Source organism: Bos indicus x Bos taurus, chromosome 2, assembly GCF_003369695.1.
Source record: "Bos indicus x Bos taurus breed Angus x Brahman F1 hybrid chromosome 2, Bos_hybrid_MaternalHap_v2.0, whole genome shotgun sequence".
NCBI classification, from domain to species: Eukaryota; Metazoa; Chordata; class Mammalia; order Artiodactyla; family Bovidae; genus Bos; species Bos indicus x Bos taurus.
Window position 1 is genome coordinate 53,061,050 of NC_040077.1, and position 26,071 is coordinate 53,087,120.

The 26,071-nt window shown below is 37.1% G+C and overlaps 1 protein-coding gene across 1 annotated transcript in view; it reads right to left on the bottom strand.

The window, feature by feature from the left end:
- Window positions 1–26,071, bottom strand: part of ARHGAP15 (Rho GTPase activating protein 15) — a 698,712-nt gene that overhangs the window by 211,445 nt on the left and 461,196 nt on the right. Inside the window, exon 11 of the mRNA XM_027561624.1 lies at window positions 2,783–2,860. Coding sequence (XP_027417425.1) covers window positions 2,783–2,860 — 78 coding nt within the window. The remainder of the gene's footprint in view (window positions 1–2,782; window positions 2,861–26,071) is intronic.

A 26,071-nucleotide genomic window follows, 5' to 3' on the forward strand; every position in this document is an offset into this window, starting at 1 on the left:
ATTTTAGCTGGTTATAAACAGGAATGGTTATAAAAAGCTGGGGCTATTTTATCCAATTTTTATCCACAGAGGGGGTACTCTGGTTCAGGCCAATGGGACCAATATGAATACCTAAGGTAATGTTCAGTTCTGCCTTCCGCCCATGAAGGACAGTAATTCTGAAAGACAAAAGTACATAATAGTGAGCAAACAGATTCTTAGTTACAGTGTAAGTGAAAGTTGCTCAGTCGTGTACAATTCTTTGTGACCCCATGGACTATACAGTACATGGAATTATCCAGGCCAGAATACTGGAGTGGGTAGCCTTTCCCTTCTTCAGGTAATCTTCCCAACCCAGGGATAGAACCCAGGCCTCCCACACTGCAGGCAGAATCTTTACCAGCTGACTCACAGGGGAATTACAGAGATGCTCAGAAATAAGAAGCACGTGGCCAATGGCCAAAAGCATTGTAGTTAACACTTAAAAGCATGGTTCAACCCAAGCTGAACTGCTGGAGAGGTTAATGCTTCTTAGTATTAATACTTCTCCTATTTGCAACACACACACACAGACAATATACAACAGATATTAAGAGCTCCCTGCGTGGAGACTCCAGGAGCTACTGGTTAATGAGGATAGATACAAGACTTATTTAAATCCTACCTTTTTAGGTGTATAGAGATTCAGGGAGGAGATAGATATTTCAAACAGTATGCTCTTTTTTCTTATTCCAAGACTTTCAAATTGTAATGCTTCTGAAATATAATCACTGAATATATTTGATAAAATTCTCTTTAAAAGAATGGCATTAAATATCTGGGTCTTATAATAGATGGAATTTTAGAAGTTAGATATGCTTGTACGAATGCAAATTTAACTACCCAGCATAATGGGCACCCAGAGAAGGAATCTGACGGAAGGAATGTTGCAAGCTCCCTGGAGAAAATGATTTATAATCTGAGCCTTGAAGAATAAGGATAAATCTAATGAGACAGGAAGTTTTTGTATGTGGGATAGGAAGGAAAAGATAGGAGGATATTGAAAGTAGATGAAAGAGTGTATGCAAAAGCATTAAGAAATACAACAGCATGTAAATAAGGAAGTACAGTTATGAATGTATTGTGAAAGAAATTCTGAGGGCCTGCATCTGGCTAGAAGTAGGTGGGAAGCCAGATTATGAAGACTGTATAAATTCTCCTGAAGGCAATTAGACACTATTGACTTTTTAAGTGAAAGGGAAACTTAGATGTACTGAACAACTACCAAGAGGCTGTTATGTTACTAAGGGAATGCCACATCTTATCTCATTTCATTCTCACAAGTATTTCCAAAGCACCTCCTTCCTGTTTTTACAGATAAAAAACAGAGCATAGGAGAATTAAATAGATGCCAAGGACACAAGGAGAGAGTGTCTCGTTTTTATCCCACATGTATAACTCTAAACTTAGGAGCTATCTGTAATAACATCTCAAGATGTTTCGATCTTTTATTTTCTTCAATATTTCCTAATTATTATTTTTTTTAAATTCTCATCTTTTTTTAGAGAAAGTTTAGGTTTACAGGAAAGCTTAATAGAAAATATAGTTTCCAATATACCCCCCTTATACTTGTCCACTCCCCCACCATTTCCCTTATTAGTAAGATCTTGCATTAATGTAGTAGATTTGTTACAACTGATGAGCCAATATTTATAAGTTATTATTAGTTAAAGTCCATAGTTTTCATTAAGGTTCACTCAGGGTTATATATTATTTAGATTTTGATAAATGTATAATGACATGTATCCACCTATACAGTATCAAACAGAATAGTTTCATGGCCCTAAAAATCCCCCATGCTCACTCATTCTTCTCTCTCTCCCCTCAAATCCTTTACTATCACTGATCTTTTACAATCTCCATAGTTTTGCGTTTTACAAAATGTCATATAGCTGAGATGATATAGTATATAGCATTTTCAGACTGGCTTCCTTCACCTAGCAATATGCAGTTAAGTTTTATCCAAGCCTTTTCATGACTTGACTGCTCATTTCTTTTTATCAGTAAATAATATTCCATTATAGGGATGTTTTATGGTTTGTTTATCTAGTCAACTATTGAAGGAAATCTTGGATGCCTTAAAATTTTACCAATTATGAATAAAATTAATGAAAATATTTTGTGCAGTTTTTTTGTGTGTGAACATAAGATTTGAACTCATTTGGGTAAATACCAAGGAGTACAACTGCTGGGTAATAAGGTAAGAATAAGTTTATTTTCATAATAACCTGCTAAGGTATTTTCTGAGTTAGCCGCACTATTTTTCATTCCTACTAGTATGAATGAGAGCTCCTGTTGCTCCACATCCGTGTCAGCATTTGGTGCAGTCAGCATTTAAAATTTTAGCTATTCTAATAGGCTTGTGGTAGTATTTCATTGTTGTTCTAGTTTGTAAACCTTTGATGATACATGTATTTCATAATTTTTATTGTTTTACTTACCTATTATATATTTTCTAACATTTGTGATTTTGACTCTTACATTTTCCACTATTCATTTATTTATTCAATTATCAACATATATTAAACGTGTATTATATGTCAGCAACATTTTTCAAAGCTAGTTTATTTTTTACTCATTATTCTAGTCTTCATTTTAAGTTCATATTTTACTTGTTATTTATTTCACACAATGTATCAGCTAGGCCTTTTTATTGTACTCATCTTCAAATAAACTATATTCGTAATACACACAGCAGAGAGTGTGAAATATTGTTAGAGACAAAACTACTTGAAAGAAGGTCTGAAGTAAAGAAATCACTTACCTTGGTTGACGATAAATCTTAACTTCTGTATTGTTGCCAGATTGCCACTAACACGATATATTCCATCAACATCTAGACCTGAAAACAAAAGGGCATGTTTTATATTCACTCTTATAAGAATGAGATGATAAAAGGAAGATAATAATTATACTATCTCTTCCTCACAGAGAAAACAAATTTCTTTTTCCTAAAGCAAGTAGTCTTCAATATTTTAATCCAAATAAACTAATCGTTAAGTTCAGTAACAGCTAACCATCGACAAACTTGATTGCAGTTGAACCATAAAAGAGCAGTAGGTAGCATGGAATTTCACAGTATAGTTATGATTCATTCCCAAAGACAGAAATCAACCTGAGGGTGCAGTAGGCAGAAGAACCTTCATGTATATGTGTATTATTGACCCTTGTTGGAAAGATAAAGTAACCCAAAGTGTTTGTGAAGTTTCCCTTCCTTAAAAATTCTTCCTTCCTTCTCTGCCCTTTACTGCTTTCTCACTTTTCTTTCTCTTTTTCTTCCCTTTCTCCTATTCATATTCTATTCTTATTCTGTTCTATTCTATTCTATTCATTTTATTCTATTCCTAGGGATTCCAATTCATTTCCATTTGGTTTCATTTTCTTTTTCATGCAGTCCCTATGGCATAACGTGTATTGGTCTGATTATTTGAAACTACAGAATGAAAATTCTACTCTCGATGTATAACTACTTTGATAGTCTCTAGTGTATTGTAGGTAATAGGATACTCCATTACAGAGGGGAAAAATAAAAAGAAATCCTTGACAAGATAGTGACAACAGTTTCAGATTATTTTAAAACTAGTCATCTATAATTCAGAATAACTTATCCTGGCAGTGGGTTTGGATAATAAACCACTTGTTTTCCACATACTTATTTATATCTATATCATCTGGTTATTTCCATGAGTCAGTTATGAAAAAGAAGAAAATGGAGAAACAGGAAAATAAAAAGAGAAACACTTATTCAGACACTATTATTGTCAATAAGAAATGTTGATAACATAATTTTAATGTCAGGATTGAATATTCCTTGATGTGCCCAGGCCCTCAAAGAGACTTAGATGAGATTCAGATCAGATCAGATAAGTCGCTCAGTCGTGTCCGACTCTTTGCAACCTCATGAATCGCAGCACGCCAGGCCTCCCTGTCCATCACCAACTCCCAGAGTTCACTGAGACTCATGTCCATTGAGTCAGTGATGCTATCCAGCCGTCTCATCCTCTGTCGTCCCCTTCTCCTCCTGCCCCCAATCCCTCCCAGCATCAGAGTCTTTTCCAATGAGTCAACTCTTTGCATGAGGTGGCCAAAGTACTGGAGTTTCAGCTTTAGCATCATTCCTTCCAAAGAAATCCCAGGGCTGATCTCCTTCAGGATGGACTGGTTGGATCTCCTTGCAGTCCAAGGGACTCTCAAGAGTCTTCTCCAACACCACAGTTCAAAAGCATCAATTCTTCGGCGCTCAGCTTTCTTTATAGTCCAACTCTCACATCCATACATGACCACTGGAAAAACCATAGCCTTGACTAGACGGACCTTTGTTGGCAAAGTAATGTCTATGCTTTTGAATATGCTACCTAGGTTGGTCATAACTTTCCTTCCAAGGAGTAAGCATCTTTTAATATCATGGCTGCAGTCACCATCTGCAGTGATTTTGGAGCCCCCAAAAATAAAGTCTGACACTGTTTCCACTGTTTCCCCATCTATTTGCCATGAAGTGATGGGACCGGATGCCATGATCTTTGTTTTCTGAATGCTGAGCTTTAAGCCAACTTTTTCACTCTCCACTTTCACTTTCATCAAGAGGCTTTTGAGTTCCTCTTCACTTTCTGCCATAAGGGTGGTGTCATCTGCATATCTGAGGTGATTGATATTTCTCCCAGCAATCTTGATTCCAGCTTGTGTTTCTTCCAGTCCAGCGTTTTTCATGATGTACTCTGCATATAAGTTAAATAAACAGGGTGACAATATACAGCCTTGATGTACTCCTTTTCCTATTTGGAACCAGTCTGTTGTTCCATGTCCAGTTCTAACTGTTGCTTCCTGACCTGCATACAAATTTCTCAAGAGGCAGATCAGGTGGTCTGGTATTCCCATCTCTTTCAGAATTTTCCACAGTAACATAGAGGTCAGCACCTCTGCAGTTTCTCTAAGGAGGTGATATAGCACCACTGTTAAACATTGTCATTCACGATAGTTAGTATTACACAAACTGATAAAAATTACTGTCATGGTATAACAGAATAAAGTCTTTTTGAAGTCTTTACTGACATGAAATGAATTCCTTCATTGTTTTACAATCTCTATTTTTATGTACTTTATAGTAGAACATTTCTGCTGCTGTGCAAAATATATCATCAGTAACTTAGGACAGACTGACATAATGTGTAATACTAGTACTAATGGCATAAATCAAAGCCATTATTCATTCAGTTTTAAGACATTATTTTTAGAGCAACTTTAATTTTACATCAAACTTGAAGGAAAGGTACAGCGATTTCCTACTTAACCCTGGCCCCTACACAGGTATAGCCTCTCTTGTTGTCAACATCTCCTACCAGAGTGATACATTTATTAAAATTGAGGAAACACCACCAATGCATCTAAAGTCCATAGCTTACATTACGGTTCAGCCCGGGTGTTGTACAGTCTATTGATTTGGACAAATGTATAATGACATGTGCATGCGTGCTAAGTTACTTTAGCTGTTTCTGACTATGTGCAACCCTTTGGACTGTAACTGCCAGGCTCCTCTGTTCATGGGATTCTCCAGAGAGCAATACTGGAGTGAGTTGCCATGCCCTCTTCCAGGGGATCTTTGAACCCAGGGATTAAACCCGAGTCTTTTATGTCTCCTGCATTGGCAAGTGGGTTCTTTACCATTAGCGCCACCTAGGAAGCTCCCATAATGACAATGGATAATGACATGTATCCATCATTAAAGCATCATACAGAGTATTTTCACTGCCTGAAAAATCCTCTGTGCCCCACCTACTAGTCCACACTATGGTTTTATTCTTCCATGTAATAACTTCTATACAATTTCAATAAAACTGAATGGCTATTAACAAATATATTAATTGGTGTGAGTTTTGTAGTTCTGACTTCCCTGGTGGCTCAGATGGTAAAGCGTCTACCTACAATGGAGGAGACCCGGGTTCAATCCCTGGGTCGGGAAGATCCCCTGGAGAAGGAAATGGCACCCCACTCCAGTATTCTTGCCTGGAAAATCCCATGGATGGAAGAGCCTGGTAGGCTACAGTCCATGGGGTCACAAAGAGTCAGACATGACTGAGCAACTTTCTTTCTTTGTAGTTCTAGAATAGTCTAACAATAAATTAGCAAGCCTCTGTCCCTTCCTGAGAACTATGGATTTATGAGGAATTTAGATGAGGTGGAACACCTATTAGTATGTGGTGAAAATGTCTAAGACACATACATTTATAAAAATCAAATGTGTCCTTGTTTTCCTGATGTATAAAATAGCTCCATTAATCAAAGTGCACTCCAGTTTGTTTTTAAGCACAATGTGCACTTACAACTTAAATGTGATAGTCAATTAGAACTTTTCCAACGTTTGATTTTCAGTTTTTGCACTGGACTATGTTGGTCTTCAGTTTATGTACGTGTGCTCGGAACTTCGTAATTTTATACCATTTTCTTCTTTGCTTTGTCACGTAGATAATCTTTCTGACTTAACTTTAACTTCTGTATTTTTAAAAAATGTTATAGCTTTTTAAAATATTAAAACTTATGCATTCAAGTATGTGTCTCCCTTTCAAATTTTTCCCTATTGGGGGTATCCGTAATATTTCTGAACAAGTAGCCATTACAAAAAATATTTTGAAGCTATTCTCCAAAATGACCTTCAGTGGCTCCATATTGTCTACAGAGAAATGTTTATTAATGGCAACTTTGGGGCCTTTGATGATAGTTTTTTGGTCTGGAAATAGTCAAAGGTCATTCAGAACCATGAATGTTGAATGAGGTCCTCTGCTTGTCATCACAAAATTTCCCTAAATGAAAATTATCTTGATTTTTTCCTGTGAGTTATCAGTTGCTCTGAAGGAAGTTGAGAAAAAAATTAGTTTGAAAAATAGAAATATTGAGGGAATGTGTAGATCTACATTTCCCAAATGAGAAATCTTAATATACATTTTTTAAGAAATCAAATTAGCCCTATTTAAAATAATGATTAAAAATGAATGTCAATTAACAACAACTACAATAAAGTGAAAAAAAAGTTTTAATTAGTTGGACCTTTATCCAGGGTCAATAGTAAATACAATCATTTGAATTCTAACAATTTTTTTTGCAAATAAAGACCTTAATTAAGCCTCATTTTAATAACTATGTCTCTATAGGTATAAAATCAAGTACACTTTTTTTGAAGCTAGAAATTTTTCTTTTCTAATATTATTTTAAATGTTATTGAAATGCATCTGTTGTCTAGAGTTTTAAACTGAATTTCAATTAATGAAATTCCCTACTACCTAAAAACTTTTTCTCTGATAGAAATTTGATGTTACTACATAGGAAGTATCCCTTTGATCTTCATAAATTTCAGTAGAAGTTATATATTTTTTTAACTTCAGTAATCAAAAACATTTGAAAGAGGAGTATGGGTTGAATATATTACATATGAGCAATTGGAAGGCACTATACTGTTCAAACAAAGCAGCCTCATTCTAAATTAATAAGCCAATTTTCTTCTGGAATAAAAGTGCTGGGAATGGAGACAGGGAGGATAATTCAGACTAGTGCGACCACTGTGGTTGCAGACCTAAGTCACAGCAGAGAAACCGCTCTGTGGCTCACGATAGAAACCAGAAAGTATAAAGGAGTAAAGCAAAACACATTAGATGCAATTTGAATCTAACTTGACAGAACTTCCAAGCCCTTTAGATTCAGATATATCAACACCATATATCTTATGAAGGATAACAATCTCTGACATTTGTGGCTCCTGCTTTGAATGGCTCATGCTCCCCTGCTATCATACTTTTTAAATTACATAAATAGAGTGAAAATGACAAAGCAGATATTAAAAAGGAGGGTATTACATTTTGCAAAATAATCTGGAACACATCAGTGAGTTTTAGCAGGTATAAATTACATAGGTACAGTCTTGTAATTGATTAGCTCTTCCCTGAACAGCTCATGGAATGGCAAACCCCAAGTCCTGTGAATTGAACCCAAATTACAAAGTTTCATGTGCCATCCTCTTCTTGCTCCAAGAACTTTGAAAGTCATGCCAAACCAAACCAATGTAAATTGGTGGATTTGGACATCCTTTTCATGACCACATTATCCTTGCTGGACTGGAAGCTACTTATTTTGGAAATATAATTAGACCTCTTATGATTTTTAAATGAGCAATATCTTCAAGGTACACATGTTGGGCCTTGGTGAAGTTTGGAGAAAAATCACTTTACGAGGTACTTCTTTCAAGAAAATACCCTGACTGAAAATGCTGACAGGAATTTTGCCTGTTATGCTAAAAATACTTTGGGAACACAATGAAACTAAAACATTGTATGCTTATTTTTATCAGACCAGCATTAATGTAATGTTGATGAAAAATTCTCTTAAAAAATCCACATTCACTGAAATGTCTTTTATTTGTTCCTCATCAGCTGACACTCTTAAGTTCCAAAATAGTGTTTACTGTTGACAGAAATCACTGGGTATTGTTGCAGGGGATTTTCAAAAGTCCTCCCCCTCCTCCACTTTTTTTTTTTTTTGAAGAAGCTTAGACTAGGATAGACACACAATTAGGAGTTATTAGACCAAATGGTGGTCTAAACCCAGTGGAAAGAATGCAGCTGTCATGAGTAATTCCCACCATAAATCTCAGACACTTTCCAAAAGGAAATCTAAGAGACCAACACTGTTTCCAGAGTTGACTGACTTATCTGCCAAAATATGGGTAGTTTTTAACAATGCAGATGAGCCTGTTAAAAATAGCTGCAAACTGTGGATTAGGTAGCATTCTTGGTAGCTCAAACGATGGACAAATCACGAAGATGTAGAGTTTGAGCCTGGTTGAGAGGTAGGCTCAAAAAGCCTGCTTGTTTTTCTGGAATATAACAAAATGCATCTGAACCTCTGAAGTCTGAAATATGGGCTGGGAATTCTGCACAGTCTCTCTCCTGAGATTTATGGCACTTCCTAATTCCTAGGAGGCCAGAGCTACCGCAAAAAGAGTCATTCTCGCAATACTTTGGTCTTCTGGCTTCTCCCTCTGGCAAGAACAACTGAGCAGAGGAACACCCAGACTGCCCCCAAAGAGTGCTGCCCATTTCTTTTTTATTCTTCTAAAGGTCCTGCTTGGTTTCAGAGATGTATTTGAGGAGAGGTTTTGTACCATTTTGAATGGCACATATTTCCTCCTCTAAATTGAAGTGTTTCCAACTTTATATTGCTAACTGATCTGATCACACACTTTAAATTCAGTGGCTGAGTACAGGATATAATTGGAAACTCTTTCTAAATTTAATTTCTACTCTGTCTCAATGGCTTGTATTTATCCTGTATCTTTTGCTGGCTTTATTTATTACTAATTTATTGTGAGATACACATCCTTCAAGAATGACTACCTTAAAAATAGTTGACACAATTCTGATTGTCAAACAAGAATGATTTTATCTTATATGAAAAACTTTGACTTTATAATAATCATTTTTTTTTTTTTACTATAGAGGCAATATACTTGCTTGGTAAAAATGAAAACTAACCCACACAAGATTAATACAATGAAACCTAAGTAAATACCTCATCCTGCTGTCCAAAGACAGTCACTGTTAACAATTCTGTTTTAGTTCTTTTGTTGTTACTTACTTTATGTTAATGCATCACATTTCTGTTTATTAATTTATTAACTTTGAATGGTATTTATTCACTCCTTATCAGAAAAGATAAAGAGTCTATAGCTTCTACCACTTATCTATGTACCCTCTCTTTGTTATTAACTACCTTTGTCTATTTCTATATCTTAATATACCAAATTAGCTCTGTGTGTAAGAAAATAAGGAACTTATTGCATTTTACTTTTCCTTACCCTTCTCTTCTCTCTCATAACTTCCAACTTTATTCTTTGTTATTATTGCTTACGCTCTTGAAGTTTACAACATTTTGTTTTATTCTCTATAAATATTTTGTGGCTTATCTGTGGGTTAATATTAGTCACTATTTATAAGAAAGTGACTGTGATTGGGTCCCACATTAACCTTTTTTCACAAAGGAGATCTCATCAGAGTCTCGTGTGTTTTCTTCCATTGTAGGCCTCTTTATTTCTTCAATTAAGCACTGTCCAATAGAACTGTTTATGATTATGGAAATATTCTCTATATTAACTATTTAGACCAGCAGTCACTGGCCACATAAGGCTGTCTGCTGAATACTTGAAATGTGGTTAATGCAACTGAATAACTGAATTTCTATTTACCTTATTTTAAATAACAGCCACATGTGGTCTATGACCACCATACTGGATGGTACAGCTCTGTGTCAGAGTCAACTACTACTCTTCTCTTGTATTCTACTATTATTTCTTCTTGGATTTCTTTTTTAAGAGTTATGATTTTTTTTTTTTTGCAGACGTGTGTGGTTGGTAAATTTTCTTATTTATTCTATCTCAGTGACTGTTTTTTATAAAAACAATGTCATACTGTATTGTACAGGTAATTATATTCAGTATATAGTGACAAATAATAATGGAAAAATATGAAAAATAATATGTATATATTCATTATATATATATATATATGTATATAGAAATGTATGTGTGCATGTATACTAAGTTGCTCAGTTGTGTCTGACTCTTTGTGACCCTATGGACTGTAGTCCACCAGGCTCCTCTGTCCAAAAGCTTTTCCAGGCAAGAATACTGGAGTGGGTTGCCTTGTCCTCCTCCATGGGATCTTTCTGACCCAGGAATGGAACCCACATCTCTATGTCTCCTGCATTAGCATGTAGATTCTTTACCACTAGTATCACAGGGTTCTTTACCAGTGGTGCCACTGAGTCACTTTGCTATACAGAAGAAGGTAACACAACATTACAAATCAACTATTTTTTAAAAAGACTGTTTTAAAAAGACTGCTTCCTATTTAATTGTTAATTTAAGTATTTATAACTTAAAAATTTTTCTAACTTTGAAAGGCAATGTTCCATATCTTCTCGCATCTCTGCTGTTATGTTTGATATCAAGTTGATTCTTGATGCTTTGCAGGTAAATTTCTTTTACCTTCAGGTTTAAAAAAAGATTTTCTCTTTAACTTGTAGAAGTAAAATTTCACTCAAATGTGTCTACATCTAGTCCTTCAATCAGAAAACATTTTCTTATATTATTTGCATTATATATCCTTCTTCCTACTATTTCTTTTCACTTTATCTAGAACTTCTTTAAGATGGATGTTCAAATATCAGAATACTCCTTTGACAAAAGAGCAAATTAACTAGAATAAATGACGGTCATGGGTACTTCTGTATTTGTACACTATTATTATTATTATGTCCCGCAACAGGCTCCAATCTTAAATTGTCAGGCTGAGTGAGGATGAACCAGTGTTGAGTAGATAAGATAGTAGACTGGGCTTCCATGGTAGCGCAGCTGGTAAAGAATCTGCCTGCAGTACAGGAGACCTCAGTTCTATCCCTGGGTTGTGAAGATCCCCTGGAGATGGGATAGACCACCCATTCCAGTATTCTTGGGCTTCCCTGGTGGCTAAGATGGTAAAGAATCTGCCTGCAATGCTGGAGACCTGGGTTTGATCCCTGGGTTGTGAAGATCCTCTGGAGGAGGGCATCTCCAGTATCCTTACCTGGAGAATCCCCATGGACAGAGCAGCCTGGCGGGCTACAGTCCCTGGTGTCACAGAGAGTCAGGCACAACTGAGTGACCAAGCACAGCACAACACAGATAGCAGGCTAGAGGTCTTCAGCTACCAAGTAAGGAGGACTTATATGGGGATATGGAGCACTTGTACTATTTTGCTTCTGAGCAAAGTTCTCCAACTCTGTGTCTGCTGTAGAAGACCTGAGACATTTCATTTTCCACTGCCTTCCTTCTCAGATGCCAGCATCCTCTCATTTGTCCTTGTAGAACCTATTCTCAGTTGAGCCTGTTCTCTTCCTTGATGCAAGGCAAATGGAGAGGGACTCAGCTTTTGACATGTTAGATACAATATTTTGTGCATTACTTTACTTACTGCCCTCTTGCCCGTTGTTGCTCTTTTTTTTTTTGTCAACTCTAAGGTTGGATATTTTCTAGGACATCCCAAGCAAGAACTGTACCTAATAATAGTGTCTGGGAATGATGCTTCTTTCACTCTAATATGTTCACTTGTTTGATCCCATCTGCTTTCAGTCTTCCTGGAACTTTTATTTCTTGTTTGCTGATGGCACTTTTTCTCTTTTCAGCACCACTTGTTTTTGTTTTTCTTTCCCAACATATATTTTCTCTTATTTCACTGGGATGATCTTTGAGGAAGGAGAATTCAAACATGATTTCTTGGCCTGGAAATTTGAATGGGGGCCCTAGTTATTTTTCATAGAGAGATTTTTTAATGCTGAAAACAAAAGTTTCACTAGATTGCAAAGATACTGCAATATAACAATTTTCTTTTCAATAGTAATCTAAATGACAGATGTGTGAAAAATTAGAATATTTAAAACACTTATTATGTGTCTCTATATCTAATGCTGGCAGAATATGTTAATATCAGGTCCAGGATCAGATTATCCTTCATCTTTTTCTCACTCCTGTATTTTTCTTTGTCATTAGAAGTTTCTACTGTCATTTATGGTTTTGACAATGTTCCTTTTATTACTGAGATTGCTTTATTTGGTGTATTTTTCTCTTTTATTTGTTTCATGAGTCCTTCTTTTTGTTTGGTAAATAACCATTTTTTAAGATTCCATATTAAAACTCAACATTCAGAAAACTAAGATCATGGCATCTGGTTCCATCACTTCATGGCCAATAGATGGGGAAACAATGGAAACAGTGAGAGATTTTATTTTGGGGGGCTCCAAAGTCACTGCAGATGGTGACTGCCACCATGAAATTAAAAGATGCTTGCTCCTTGGAAGAAAAGGTATGACCAATCTAGACAGCATATGAAAAAGCAGAGACATTACTTTGCCAACAAAGGTCCATCTATTAAAAACTGTTTTTTCTAGTAATCATAAATGGATGTGAGAGTTGGACTATAAAGAAAGCTGAGTGCTGAAGAACTGATGCTTTTGAACTGTGGTGTTGGAGAAGACTCTTGAGAGTCCCTTGGACTGCAAGGAGATCCAACCAGTCCATCCTAAAGGAAATCAGTCCTGAATGTTCATTGGAAGGACTGATGCTGAAACTCTAATACTTTGGCCACCTCATGTGAAGAAGTGACTCATTTGAAAAGACCCTGATGCTGGGAAAGATTGAAGGCGGGAGGACAAGGAGACGACAGAGGATGAGATGGTTGGATGGTATCACCGACTCAATGGACATGAGTCTGAGTGAACTCTGGGAGTTGGTGATGGACAGGGAGGCCTGGTGTGCTGCAGTCCATGGGGTCACAAATAGTCAGACTAGACTGAGTGACTGAACTGAAGTGAAGATTCCACATATAAGTGATATCATATGACATTTGTCTTTCTCTGTCTGACTTACTTCACTCAGTATGACAATCTATAGGTCCATTCATGTTGCTACAAATGACATTATTTCATTCTTTTTTATGCTTGAACCCTTTTTCCTTTAAACTTTTATCTTATTTTGATTTTTTCCTACCTTCCTTGTATCTCTGTGATAAATTCTTGTTTCATAAAGACAATCGTTGCAATAAATGTTTGTTTTCCTTCTTAATATCATGACAAAATACTTATTATCAATTTTCCTTTACTTTTTTGTTTGCTTGATTTTGGTAGCAGTCCATTTTAGGTTACTTATTTATGAATGAAATAAGTTTTTCATCTAAGAGATATTTTATGGATTCATATGGAAAGAAGAATTTTGTCTTCTTAAGATATGAAAGAGACAGTATTTGTTGATAAATGAAAAAAAACATGTTAGACTGAAGAGAGGTCACCAAGAAAAGGGTGTTTTTTTCCCTTGAGAGGACTGCTTAGATACTGTGATGATAATAAATAAAACATTATTTTATATTGTTTTTGTAGCATATGTTGCTATTGTTGTTTAGTCGCTAAGTCATATCTGACTCTTTTGCAATGCCATAGACTGTAGCCTGCCAGTCTCCTCTGTCCATGGAATTTCTCAGGCAAGAATACTGGAGTGGGTTGCCATTTCTTTCTCTAAGAGATCTTTTCCTACCAGGGATCAAACTTGCATCTCCTTATTTGCCAAGCTGGTTCTTTACCAGCAAAATTATTTTTCTATCATCATTTACCTATCATTTTTGTATCAATCATCTATCTACCTATATTTTTTATCATGCCATATTTGCTATTCTGTGCAATCCTAATGTCTTACGTAGCCTGGGAGCTGGGAAGATGAACTTAAAATTGGAAGAGGAAAAGGATAAAATATCCCAAGTATTACGGGTGTTACTGATCACATTTCTTACTCATTCCATATTGTACCACTTATGCCTTGAAAAGATCTGCAGTGTTAATACTTAGGGATTGTGAATGGAAGGAAGAGCTAGCTGTCTTACTTATTATTAAGTATTCTTGTAAAGAGCTACATTGCTGAAAAAAATTAGGAAAACCATTTATTTCCCATACAGTCAATTCTTTTAAGGTAGGATACTGAATACTTCAACATGTAGAGAAGAATCACACTGAATTCTTTAAATGTTACCAGAAACACAGAAACATCCGCATCACTGTGCACTGTCATTCCTCTCTACTGGAATTTCTCCCTTGTGTTTATACTTGTTGCCATAGTATTTCACTAATTGTCTCATAATTGCAAATGCACATGTATGGGGTTCCCAGTTGGCAGTAATGGTACAGAATCTCCCTGCCAATGCAGGAGATGAAAGAGATGGGTTCAATCCCTGGGTCAGGAAGATCCCCTGGAGTAGGAAATTGCAACCCACTTCAGTATCCTTGCCTGGAAAACTCAATGGACAAAGGAGCCTGGCAGGCTACAGTCCATGGGGTCACAAACAGTCAGACACAACTGAACGACTGAATACACACACAGAGAACATGCATACCATTATCAACTAGAAACAGTAGTATAAGAAAAGTCCTGTGAAAACTCACATGAGTACCAAGGGCAAGGTCCTGGTTTCCATTTGCTCTGATACTTTTTATGCATTAGGCTTATTTTTGCATATCACCTCCATACATTTAATGCAACTCATAGTCCATTCAGACTTACTACTGGACCAGTTGCCTTTAAAATCATACCTTTTAACTTGTGTGTGTGTGCTTAGTTGCTCAGTTATGTCTGACTCTGTGACCCTGTGGACAGTAGCCTGCCAGGCTCCTCTGTCCCTGGGGATTCTCCAGGCAAGAATACTGGAGTGGGCTGCCATGCCCTCCTCCAGGGGATCTTCCCTATCCAGAGGTTGAATCCAGGTCTCCCACACTGCAGGTGGATTCTTTGCCATCTGAGCCATAGGGGAAGTCCACCTTTTACCTTATAAACTATTAAATATAAGTAAATAATGGAAAAGACAAGGGGAAAAAGTTCCAGTATGGTTAGTGTGACATAGATAAAAGCCATTTGTATGCCCTGTTTAATATCTGGGTAAAATGAAACGCCAGTCTAAGAATGCTATCCCAAATGTTGTCCCTCATTTTTACTCATTGAGTCTCATGTATCTTTTTAAAGTCAGCTGAGAATTTGAGTTCTATGAGTCTGAAGCATGGTATAAATAAATAACTTACAGAATTATACCAGTCTTATGACCTGAATAATATTGGAAATAAACTCAAAGTAAGAAGAACCTCATGGAGAAGGCAATGGCAACCAACTCCAGTACTCTTGCCTGGAAAATCCCATGGACAGAGGAGCCTGAAAGGCTGCAGTCCATGGGGTTGTCAGAGTTGGACACGACTGAGTGACTTCACTTTCATTTTTCACTTTCGTGCTTTGGAGAAGGAAATGGCAACCCACTCCAGTGTTCTTGCCTGGAGAATCCCAGGGACGGCAGAGTCTGGTGGACTACCATCTATGGGGTTACACAGAGTTGGACACGACTGAAGCGACTTAGCAGCAGCAGCAGCAAGAAGAACCTCAAGAAAGCTTGAGTATGCTTGTGAAATTTCACTAGGAATCCTAATCTCTGATTTGATAAGACTAAAGATAACCACCTGAAATGATTTTTAAATGTAGAAAACAAAGTACCTAGAAATAGTCTTTAATAAACTCTCTTAGATGCTTATTTTTAAAAAAATCTTAGTTTTGAAGACAAATATTGGCCAATGATTAACTGACAGCATTTGTCTTCAAGAAAAATCTCTTGTGTCTGGAAGATATAGAGATTGAAATTGGTATTTGGCTCATCTCATCATCTTCTGAGTTTCTTGTAGGTCTGAGTTCTATTGTTATGTTATGCTGTGATCGTGCTGATGTAAATAAATCATTCCTTTGGTACTGTGACTGAGAGTGTTTCTTTAAAATAAATAAGCCATCATCTGGTAGTTTGCATCCCTGGTGGCTCAGCTGGTAAAGAATCTGCCTGCAATGTGGGAGACTGGGGTTCGATCCCTGGGTTGGGAGGATCCCATGGAGAAAGGAATGGCTAACCACTCCACTACTCTGGCCTGGAGAATTCCATGGACTGTACAGTCCATGGGATCACAAACAGTTGGACACTACTGAGCGACTTTCACTTCACTTCACTATGCCAACATAACCTGAGGTCCAGACAGGAGTACATGACCACAGCAGGCTTATGAATAGAAAACAAGCTGCCTGAAAATGCCATTTCTAAGGAAAGCTTGGGGGCTACAGAACAGTAATCTGTAAACTGTGCCCATGTATTCTTTCTTTTTAAAATTCTAGCAACAAACTTTCTTATAAGTTAAAGATATGCAATAAAAGGCTTACCAGCACAAACAAGAAGAAAACACTGAAAAATGGCTCCTTCTCTGATGAAGTCATTATAGTTATATAAAGTCTAGCCTTTGATCCCATCATACTTGAAATGGATATTGATCTAAAATTTATATATTTGCCCTCATTTTTTTCAATCCCTCCACCTCTATGTTTTAAACATCTAAACAAAGTGACCTCATTGTTTTCCACTGGACTTTTTTTTTAAACATTGGCTGGGATGATTGAGATTCAGGAATGTGGGAAAATGGATTCCCAAACCACGTCCCTCCCCTTTCATTCTGAACTGTAATTTTTGGCTTGGCTTGAATCACAGTCATCACATTTCAGCCTGAATCTCTCTGTAAAGTGATCTTTCTTAAACATTTCTCTCACTCATCAAGGGATCAGAAACAAAGCCATTCTAGCCTTTCAGCAAAACACTTACAAGCAGCTTTTACAGAGAAGTTGCAAGAGCTCAATTTCCTCTAAAACGGGTTGAAAAGTGAACATTTTCAGTGCCTTGTTGTCCTTTTTGTGAATCTTGTCATCTGTATGACATGAGTTCCAGCAGCTATTTTAATCTGTTTTTGTTTGCAATCCATTTGGTGTCCACCCAAGGAAATGCAGGTGATTCTAATTAACTTACTGCTGAAGATGTAGGAAAAAATATCTCAATTGTATTGTAAAGAACTAGACACTTGAAACTTTTCTTCTATTATTTATAACATCTTATTAATGAAAATGATTATATGAATATATTTACCACCTAATTCACGGCTGTTCACGTTTCTAAATCAATGAGGCTTATGGCACAGGAAAAAGCCACACACATACACAAATACACAGACACAATACAGGCCCCAAGAATTCTTGCCAACTTTTATTTAACAAGAGTAGCAACTTAAAAATAACATTATTTTTACTTTGTGCAACATAGTTTAATATCTGAAATAACCCTGTTCCAATAAAAACCTATTGAAATACTCTTAGGCCTAACTCTGCCCTGAAGGTAAAAGTGATTAATTGAAAGATTTTGGCAGATCTCTGCTCACCACCAGGGCAGTTTAATTTAGAACACATTCAACCATTTCTCAGTGTCTCTATGTTGGTGCAGCATAACTTTTGATCTTCTTTGGGGAGGTGCCTCTAATTCAGACCCTTTGGCTAGCTACTTCCTGGAGGGTTTTGATGGTTTGGCTCAGCTTAGCATTCAGGTGAGAGACAGAGCCCATTCTGGCTGCTGCTCCTACAGCGGATTAGGGAAGCCAAATTCCAGACACAAAGGAACTATACTTACAAGACTGTTTAAGCATATCAGGACCCCAAGTCCTGTTTAGATCACAGACAAGATGGTTCTTTGCAACTTCTTGATGCTCTCCCAAACTTCAGAGAAATTCTGTGTCATTTGACTCTTTCCTGGTCAAAGAAGATGCGCCTGACCATGACAATGGATGAGGCTAAAAAACGGAACTTCCTTCTCTCAAGAAACATAAATAAGATTACTGTTCTTTTTTTGAGAATACAAGATAAATAGTGAGAATGGTATTGTTAATATTTCTGCTAAACAGAAACATGGGGCTACTGCATAATACTCCTGTTTGACAAAGGACCCATGCTAAACTGTGGCTAAATGGAAGGACAGAGAAATTCCAATATATTCTAGATAGAAAGTTAGAGTTAGTAAAATCTAACACTCTATGCAATTTAACAAGTATCAACTAAGTGCTCACTGTATAGCAAAAGTGTCCGAGGCACTAGAGACACAGCAAAGAACAAAGAGTACACATCTCAGATGCCATCGAGCCATAGCATCATCTTCTGAAGCAACAATGCATTAATGACATGCATTGAACATGCATTAGTGACGACACCTGCAAGCTCTGATATTTTTACACATAGGACACATCGAAGCAATATATACAAGGTGGTATATAAGCTCTGTAGTCAACTTTAGAAGAAAACACCACCACGATATATATTCAATTTCACATTATATCCTGAAACAGTTAAGTTTCATCAGTTCAGTTCAGTCACTCAGTCATGTCTGACTCTTTGTGACCCCATGAATCACAGCACGCCAGGCCTCCCTGTCCATCACCAACCCCCAGAGTTCACTCAAACTCATGTCCATCAGTCAGTGATGCCATCTCATCCTCTGTCGTCCCCTTCTCCTCCTGCCCCCAATCCCTCCCAGCATCAGGATCTTTTCAAATGAGACAACTCTTTGCATGAGGTGGCCAAAGTATTGGAGTTTCAGCTTCAGCATCAGTCCTTCCAATGAACACCCAGGACTGATCTCCTTTAGGATGGACTGGTTGGATCTCCTTGCAGTCCAAGGGAATCTCAAGAGTCTTCTCCAACACCACAGTTCAAAAGCATCAATTCTTCGGTGCTCAGCTTTCTTCACAGTCCAACTCTCACATCCATACATGACTACTGGAAAAATCATAGCCTTGACTAGATGGACCTTTGTTGGCAAAGTAATATCTCTGCTTTTGAATATGCTGTCTAGGTTGGTCATAACTTTCCTTCCAAGGAGTAAGCGTCTTTTAATTTCATGGCTGCAGTCACCATCTGCAGTGATTTTTGAGCCCCCAAAAATGAAGTCTGACACTGTTTCCACTGTTTCCCCATCTATTTCCTATGAAGTGATGGGACTAAGCCATGATCTTAGTTTTCTCAATGTTGAGCTTTAAGCCAACCTTTTCACTCTCCTCTTTCACTTTTCAAGAGGCTTTTTAGTTCCTATTCACTTTCTGCCATGAGGGTGGTGTCATTGCATACCTGAAGTTATTGATATTTCTCCCAGAAATCTTGATTCCAGCTTGTGCTTCTCCCAGCCCAGTGTTTCTCCTGATGTACTCTGCACATAAGTTAAATAAGCAGGGTGACAATATACAGCCTTGATGTACTCCTTTTCCTATTTGGAACCAGTCTGTTGTTCCATGTCCAGTTCTAACTGTTGCCTCCTGACCTGCATAGACATTTCTCAAGAGGCAGATCAGGTGGTCTGGTATTCCCATCTCTTGAAGAATTTTCCACAGTTTATTGTGATCCACACAGTCAAAGGCTTTAGCATAGTCAATAAAGCAGAAATAGATGTTTTTCTGGAACTCTCTTTCTTTTTCCATGATCCAGTGGATGTTGGCAATTTGATCTCTGGTTCCTCTGCCTTTTCTAAAACCAGCTTGAACATCTGGAAGTTCACGGTTCACTTATTGCTGAAGCCTGGCTCGGAGAATTTTAAGCATTACTTTACTAGCGTGTGAGATGAGTGCAATTGTGTGGTAGTCTGAGCATTCTTTGGCATTGCCTTTCTTTGGGATTGGAATGAAAACTGACCTTTTCCAGTCCTGTGGCCCCTGCTGAGTTTTCCCAATTTGCTGGCATATTGAGTGCAGCACTTTCACAGCATTATCTTTCAGGATTTGAAATAGCTCAACTGGAATTCCATCACCTCCACTAGCTTTGTTCGTAGTGAAGCTTTCTAACGCCCACTTGACTTCACATTCCAGGATATCTGGCTCTATGTGAGTGATCACACCATTGTGATTATCTGGTTTGTGAAGATCTATTTTGTACAATTCTTCTGTGTATTCTTGCCACCTTTTCTTAATATCTTCTGCTTCTGTTAGGTCCATACCGTTTCTGTCCTTTATTGAGCCCATCTTTGGATGGAATGTTCCCTTGGTATCTCTAATTTTCTTGAAGAGATCTCTAGTCTTTCCTATTCTGTTGTTTTCCTCTATTTCTTTGCATTGATTGCTGAGGAAGGCTTTCTTATCTCTTCTTGCTATTCTTTGGAACTCTGCATTCAGATGCTTATATCTTTCCTTTTCTCCTTGGCTTTTGCTTCTCTTCTTTTCACAGGTATTTGTAAGGCCTCTTCAGACAGCCATTTTGCTTTTTTGCATTTCTTTTCCATGGGGATGGTCTTGATCCCTGTCTCCTGTACAATGTCACGAACCTCTGTCCATAGTTCATCAGGCACTCTATCAGATCTAGTCCCTTAAATCTATTTCTCACTTCCACTGTATAATCATAAGGGATTTGATTTAGGTCATACCTGAATGGTCTAGTGGTTTTCCCCACTTTCTTCAATTTAAGTCTGAATTTGGCAATAAGGAGTTCATGATCTGAGCCACAGTCAGCTCCCAGTCTTGTTTTTGCTGACTGTATAGAGCTTCTCCATCTTTGGCTGCAAAGAATATAATCAATCTGATTTCGGTGTTGACCACCTGGTGATGTCCAAGTGTAGAGTCTTCTCTTATGTTGTTGGAAGAGAGTGTTTGTTATGACCAATGTGTTCTCTTGGCAAAACTCTACTAGCCTTTGCCTTGCTTCATTCCATACTCAAGGCCAAATTTGCCTGTTACTCCAGGTGTTTCTTGACTTCCTACTTTTGCATTCAAATCCCCTATAATGAAAAGGACATCTTTTTTGGGTGTTAGTTCTAAAAGGTCTTGTAGGTCTTCATAGAACCATTTAACTTCAGCTTCTTCAGCATTACTGGTCGGGCATAGGCTTGGATTACCGTGATACTGAATAGTTTGCCTTGGAAATGAACAGAGATCATTCTGTCATTTTTGAGAATTGCATCCAAATACTGCATTTCGGACTCTTGTTGACTATGATGCCTACTCCATTTCTTCTAAGGGATTCCTGCCACAGTAGTAGATATAGTGGTCATCTGAGTTAAATTCACCCATTCCAGTCCATTTTAGTTCACTGATTCCTAGAATGTCGACGTTCACTCTTGCCATCTCCTGTGTGACCACTTCCAATTTGCCTTGATTTATGGACCTGACATTCCAGGTTCCTATGCAATATTGCTCTTTACAGCATCGGACCTTGCTTCTATCACCAGTCACATCCACAACTGGGTATTGTTTTTGCTTTGGCTCCATCCCTTCATTCTTTCTGGAGTTATTTCTCCACTGATCTCTAGCAGCATATTGGGCACCTACTGACCTGGAGTGTTCCCCTTTCAGTATCCTATTATTTTGCCTTTTCATATTGTTCATGGGGTTTTCAAGGCAAGAATACTGAAGTGGTTTGCCATTCCCTACTCCAGTGGACCATATGTGTGTGTGTGTGCATATATATATGTGTGTGTGTGTGTGTGTGTGTGTGTATTTGACTTTTGTGAACAAATGGCTATAATTATATTTACTTTATTACCAAAGTATTGTCAAAGATTACATTTCTTTTTTATAATACACTTGTGTGTTCCCAAGGGTTCATTTGAAAAAGCCTGGGAGATTATCATAAATCTACTATGTCCTTGAATGTTCTATCTTGTATCTCTAGTTTAGCTGAAAGATGCTTTAATATGCATGATATCAGGTTCCAAATCTCTAGGCGACACAGTGAAAACTTCAAAATTTAAATATTTCACAAGTCACTGGACAAATCACACCCAGTTTTGGAGATATAAGTCAGAGGAATAGAGATAAAAAGACAATCATTTCCCCTAATTAGAAGCTCTAACTATACCTGGACAATTTAAACCACTGTAATTCATGATTTTAAGATTTCTTCAAAGAGAAATATATAGATAAGTGCTTAGAACTAGCATTGAGGTTGGCTTTCTTAATTTCTGTTATCATACTATAAGCAGAAAAATTAGAGGAAGACTTCCTTTAGTGGTGTAGGAGAGGGCAATATTCTCAGCTTCATGTTGACTACTTTAGGACTGTTTACCAATTGCACACACTCTAGTTACTCAAAACTGTACTTGTTGTCTTGAAAAAAAAAAAAGCATTCCAATTCTGATAGTTCTCTTTTTAAACTTATTAACACTAGTGTAACAGAAATAGATTTCTTGTTTCTGAATGATCTTGTCACTTGGGTTTACATCAAAAGTCTTACTGAAATATTTGTGTCTATATGTGTATGTGTATGTGTGTGCTTAGTCGCTCAGTCATGTCCGACTCTTTGCGACCCCACCCACTGCAGCCCACAAGGCTCCTCTGTCCATGGAATTTTCCAGGTAAGAATATGGAGTGGGTTGCCATTTCCTCCTCCAGGAGATCTTCCCAACCCAGGGATTGAACTTGCATCTCTTGTGTCTCCTGTATTGCAGGCTGATTCTTTATTGCTGAGCCACCGAGGAAGCCATACACATACATATTTAGTATCTATCACTAAATATCTATCACTTCTCTGTGATCTGTTGTCATGAAAAGAAGGTATATTAAACAAAGATGTGTTACATATGCTGATGTTCATTAATACACTATTTACTGAGTGTCTCTTCCTTGTGTGATTTTTCTAAGTGGTAAGAAACCAAGTTACAAATGCATTTCATGTTTTTCACTATCTTAAATTTAAGTAAAGAGTATCTTAATTTTCTTAATTCTATCAAAGTGTGTTTGATTTTGAATTTTGAAAATAATATTAGAAAACCCAGTTACTATATCTGACTATTAGTACTACAGAAGATAGAAATAAAATACTATCAATTTGAAGACCTGAATTTCCTTTTTTGGTCCCAAAGGTTAGTTTTTAACATTAATTATAGAGGCTATATTTACAATATCTTTTTAAAGTTTTGGGAAGATAATTTCATCTTAAAATATTTCTTTTACATATCATTGCTTATGTATAAAATTCTGTAATTAGAACTTTATTCCTTTGTTTTTAAATCCCATGGAGGGATTTCACATCAAACTTCACTGATCAATCTATTAGATCTTGTCCTGAGAGAAAAATTTAGCTAAAAGAAAGCAAATACAGCAAGACTTCACTTGTGGAGGATGTGGGACAAGAAGAGATGAAGGATAAGACTAGTGTAATAAATAATGGGAGAAGACAGAAGAGGAAGTGGGTGTACCATGTAGGCTAATCCAAAGGGGTGGTTTCTATTATCCAAATGCTCACCCTTCTATTTTCAGATACAATAGTTATATGAAAATGGCATGTTCTTACTGTATTTAAAGGTTTGGGGGAGGAGAGGCACATTTTTCCACTTGACTAAATACAATTTATTCTTAAATATGATTTATTTTTATTATCATATTAATTTTCCATTATATGGGAAGCATAATAAATGATCTGTCTTTCTTCTGGGACAACTTATATGACCCTTTCCCTTTTGAGTGAGTGTAACACTCTAAACTGAGACTCAAAAGCTGAGTGTGTATAAATCCATATAGGGCTTTGCTCTATAGATTGAAATACTGTGAAGAGACAACATTGTTCCTTGGAATTATGAGACCTCTGTATCTCCTTGGAATAATGAATTAATGATAATAATGAATAATAATGAATTACAGTCCTCTCTCCTTTCTGGGTAGGGCCTGCAGAACACATTCTTGGAGACTTCTCCTGCTGCATCATTTTTCTGCACCAAAACTGCATCTTTGTGCACAAACTCTGTGTGCACACTGCTTTCTGTATACAAACATCTAGCTCCATCAGACACCTCTCCTTTCTCATGCCCTTAAGTCTCCTCTGTGCTGCTGCTGCTGCTAAGTCACTTCAGTCGTATCCGACTCTGTGTGACCCCATAGATGGCAGCCCACCAGGCTCCCCCGTCCCTGGGATTCTCCAGGCAAGAACACTGGAGTGGGTTGCCATTTCCTTCTCCAGTGCAGGAAAGTGAAAAGTGAAAGTGAAGTCGCTCAGTCGTGTCCGACTCTTTGCGACCCCATGGACTGCAGCATTTCAGGCTCCTCTGTCCATGGGATTTTCCAGGCAAGAGTATTGGAGTGGGGTCCCTAGCCTAAAACTCTACAGTGTCAACTGGAGATCACATGACATTGAACAATGTGTCTAGATTCATGAGGTCCTTGATTCCCAACCTAATTTCAAGTTTTCAAACAAACCTGAACAAAAACTACTATACACAGGAACAAATGCATTTCTACCAACCCACTGGCTGGAATATAAAAAGAAAATGATGACCTTATTTTGCCCAAGTTTAGAGCAAAGTATACTACAAGCAAAAGCCCTAGAGTGGAAGAAGGTACTAACCCTGGAAACACAGCCTACTCCCAGAGATGTCAATATGACTCTCCTTCCCTTCTTTGCTTTATCAAACAAAACAAAGCAAAATTCCTTCCATGGTACCTGAATAGGAGACAGAGCCATTTGATGCCAATTTATTGCTACCTTTCAGAACAACTGTACTCAAGGTAATACTCAGTCACAAGGGTGTCTGAACTTCAGGCTGAAACTGAAAACTTGGCAGGTTTGCCAAGAAAAGGTACTAGAGGTCAGACAGAGTGCTGAAGGGGACAGCATGGAGTAATGCAGCCATACAGCAAAGAAAGAGAAAGAAGAGGGTAATGAGTACCCAAAATACATAGGCACCATCCTGGAGTTATTGTTGTTCAGAATCCACATTTTGCCCCATGAGAAATTTCATTATTTGGTTTATAATTGTCTTCTTATGGTTTCAGGATTTCAGACTTATTACAAATTTAACTCTGTGTCCTAACAATATTAGCTATATATATATATATATATATATATATATATATATATATAATCCTGTTATAAACATGAGTTAAAAGTTTAATATTTCACGATGTTTAATGAGAGAAAACCATTTCGCCTGTTCACCATACTGTTAAACAGGAAAATGACAATATTTGATTTAGGACTTGAAGTATGAAGGTCTGCCCTCACTCTTACATGCCATGTGCATTAGAAACATTGGATAAGAGATTTCAAACACGTTGTTGTTCATAGAATAGTATTTCTGTACAATCTTCACAATTTTAGTTAAACAGAAGTGCTGTAACCTTTTTTTGTTTATTTTTGTTTTAGTTTTGGTAATAAGAATTTATGGCAATTTTAAAATATGGAATTTTAAGAATTCATTAAATTTTTCTCTACACAAAACATTACCCTGATAATTAGTCCATGGGATTAAATGCAATATCCTTCATATATTAAAAGTCCCTATACTTTGGTCTGGAAAGATATGGGAAAATATAACTATATTATTTTAACCTGTGATCTTCTTTTAGAGCTACTGGTATCGCTTTTTGCACATGGATCTCTAATTGTTTCTGTTGGCTCCTCAGGAATCTACAATCTAACTCTAGAACTATTTTCAGCTAAGACAAGTTGCTTTCTACCATTAACCTAATTTCTAGATTAATAACTTTTCTTTTAGCTTACCCGCTACAAATAATTATTTTATCTGCTCCTACTCATAGACAGCTTGTGAAAAGAAGCCTGGTTCTTCTTTTCTGGTGGGAAAAGAATTTGAATGGAAAACATGGTCATACATATATCAGACCGAGGATTAAAAGATGA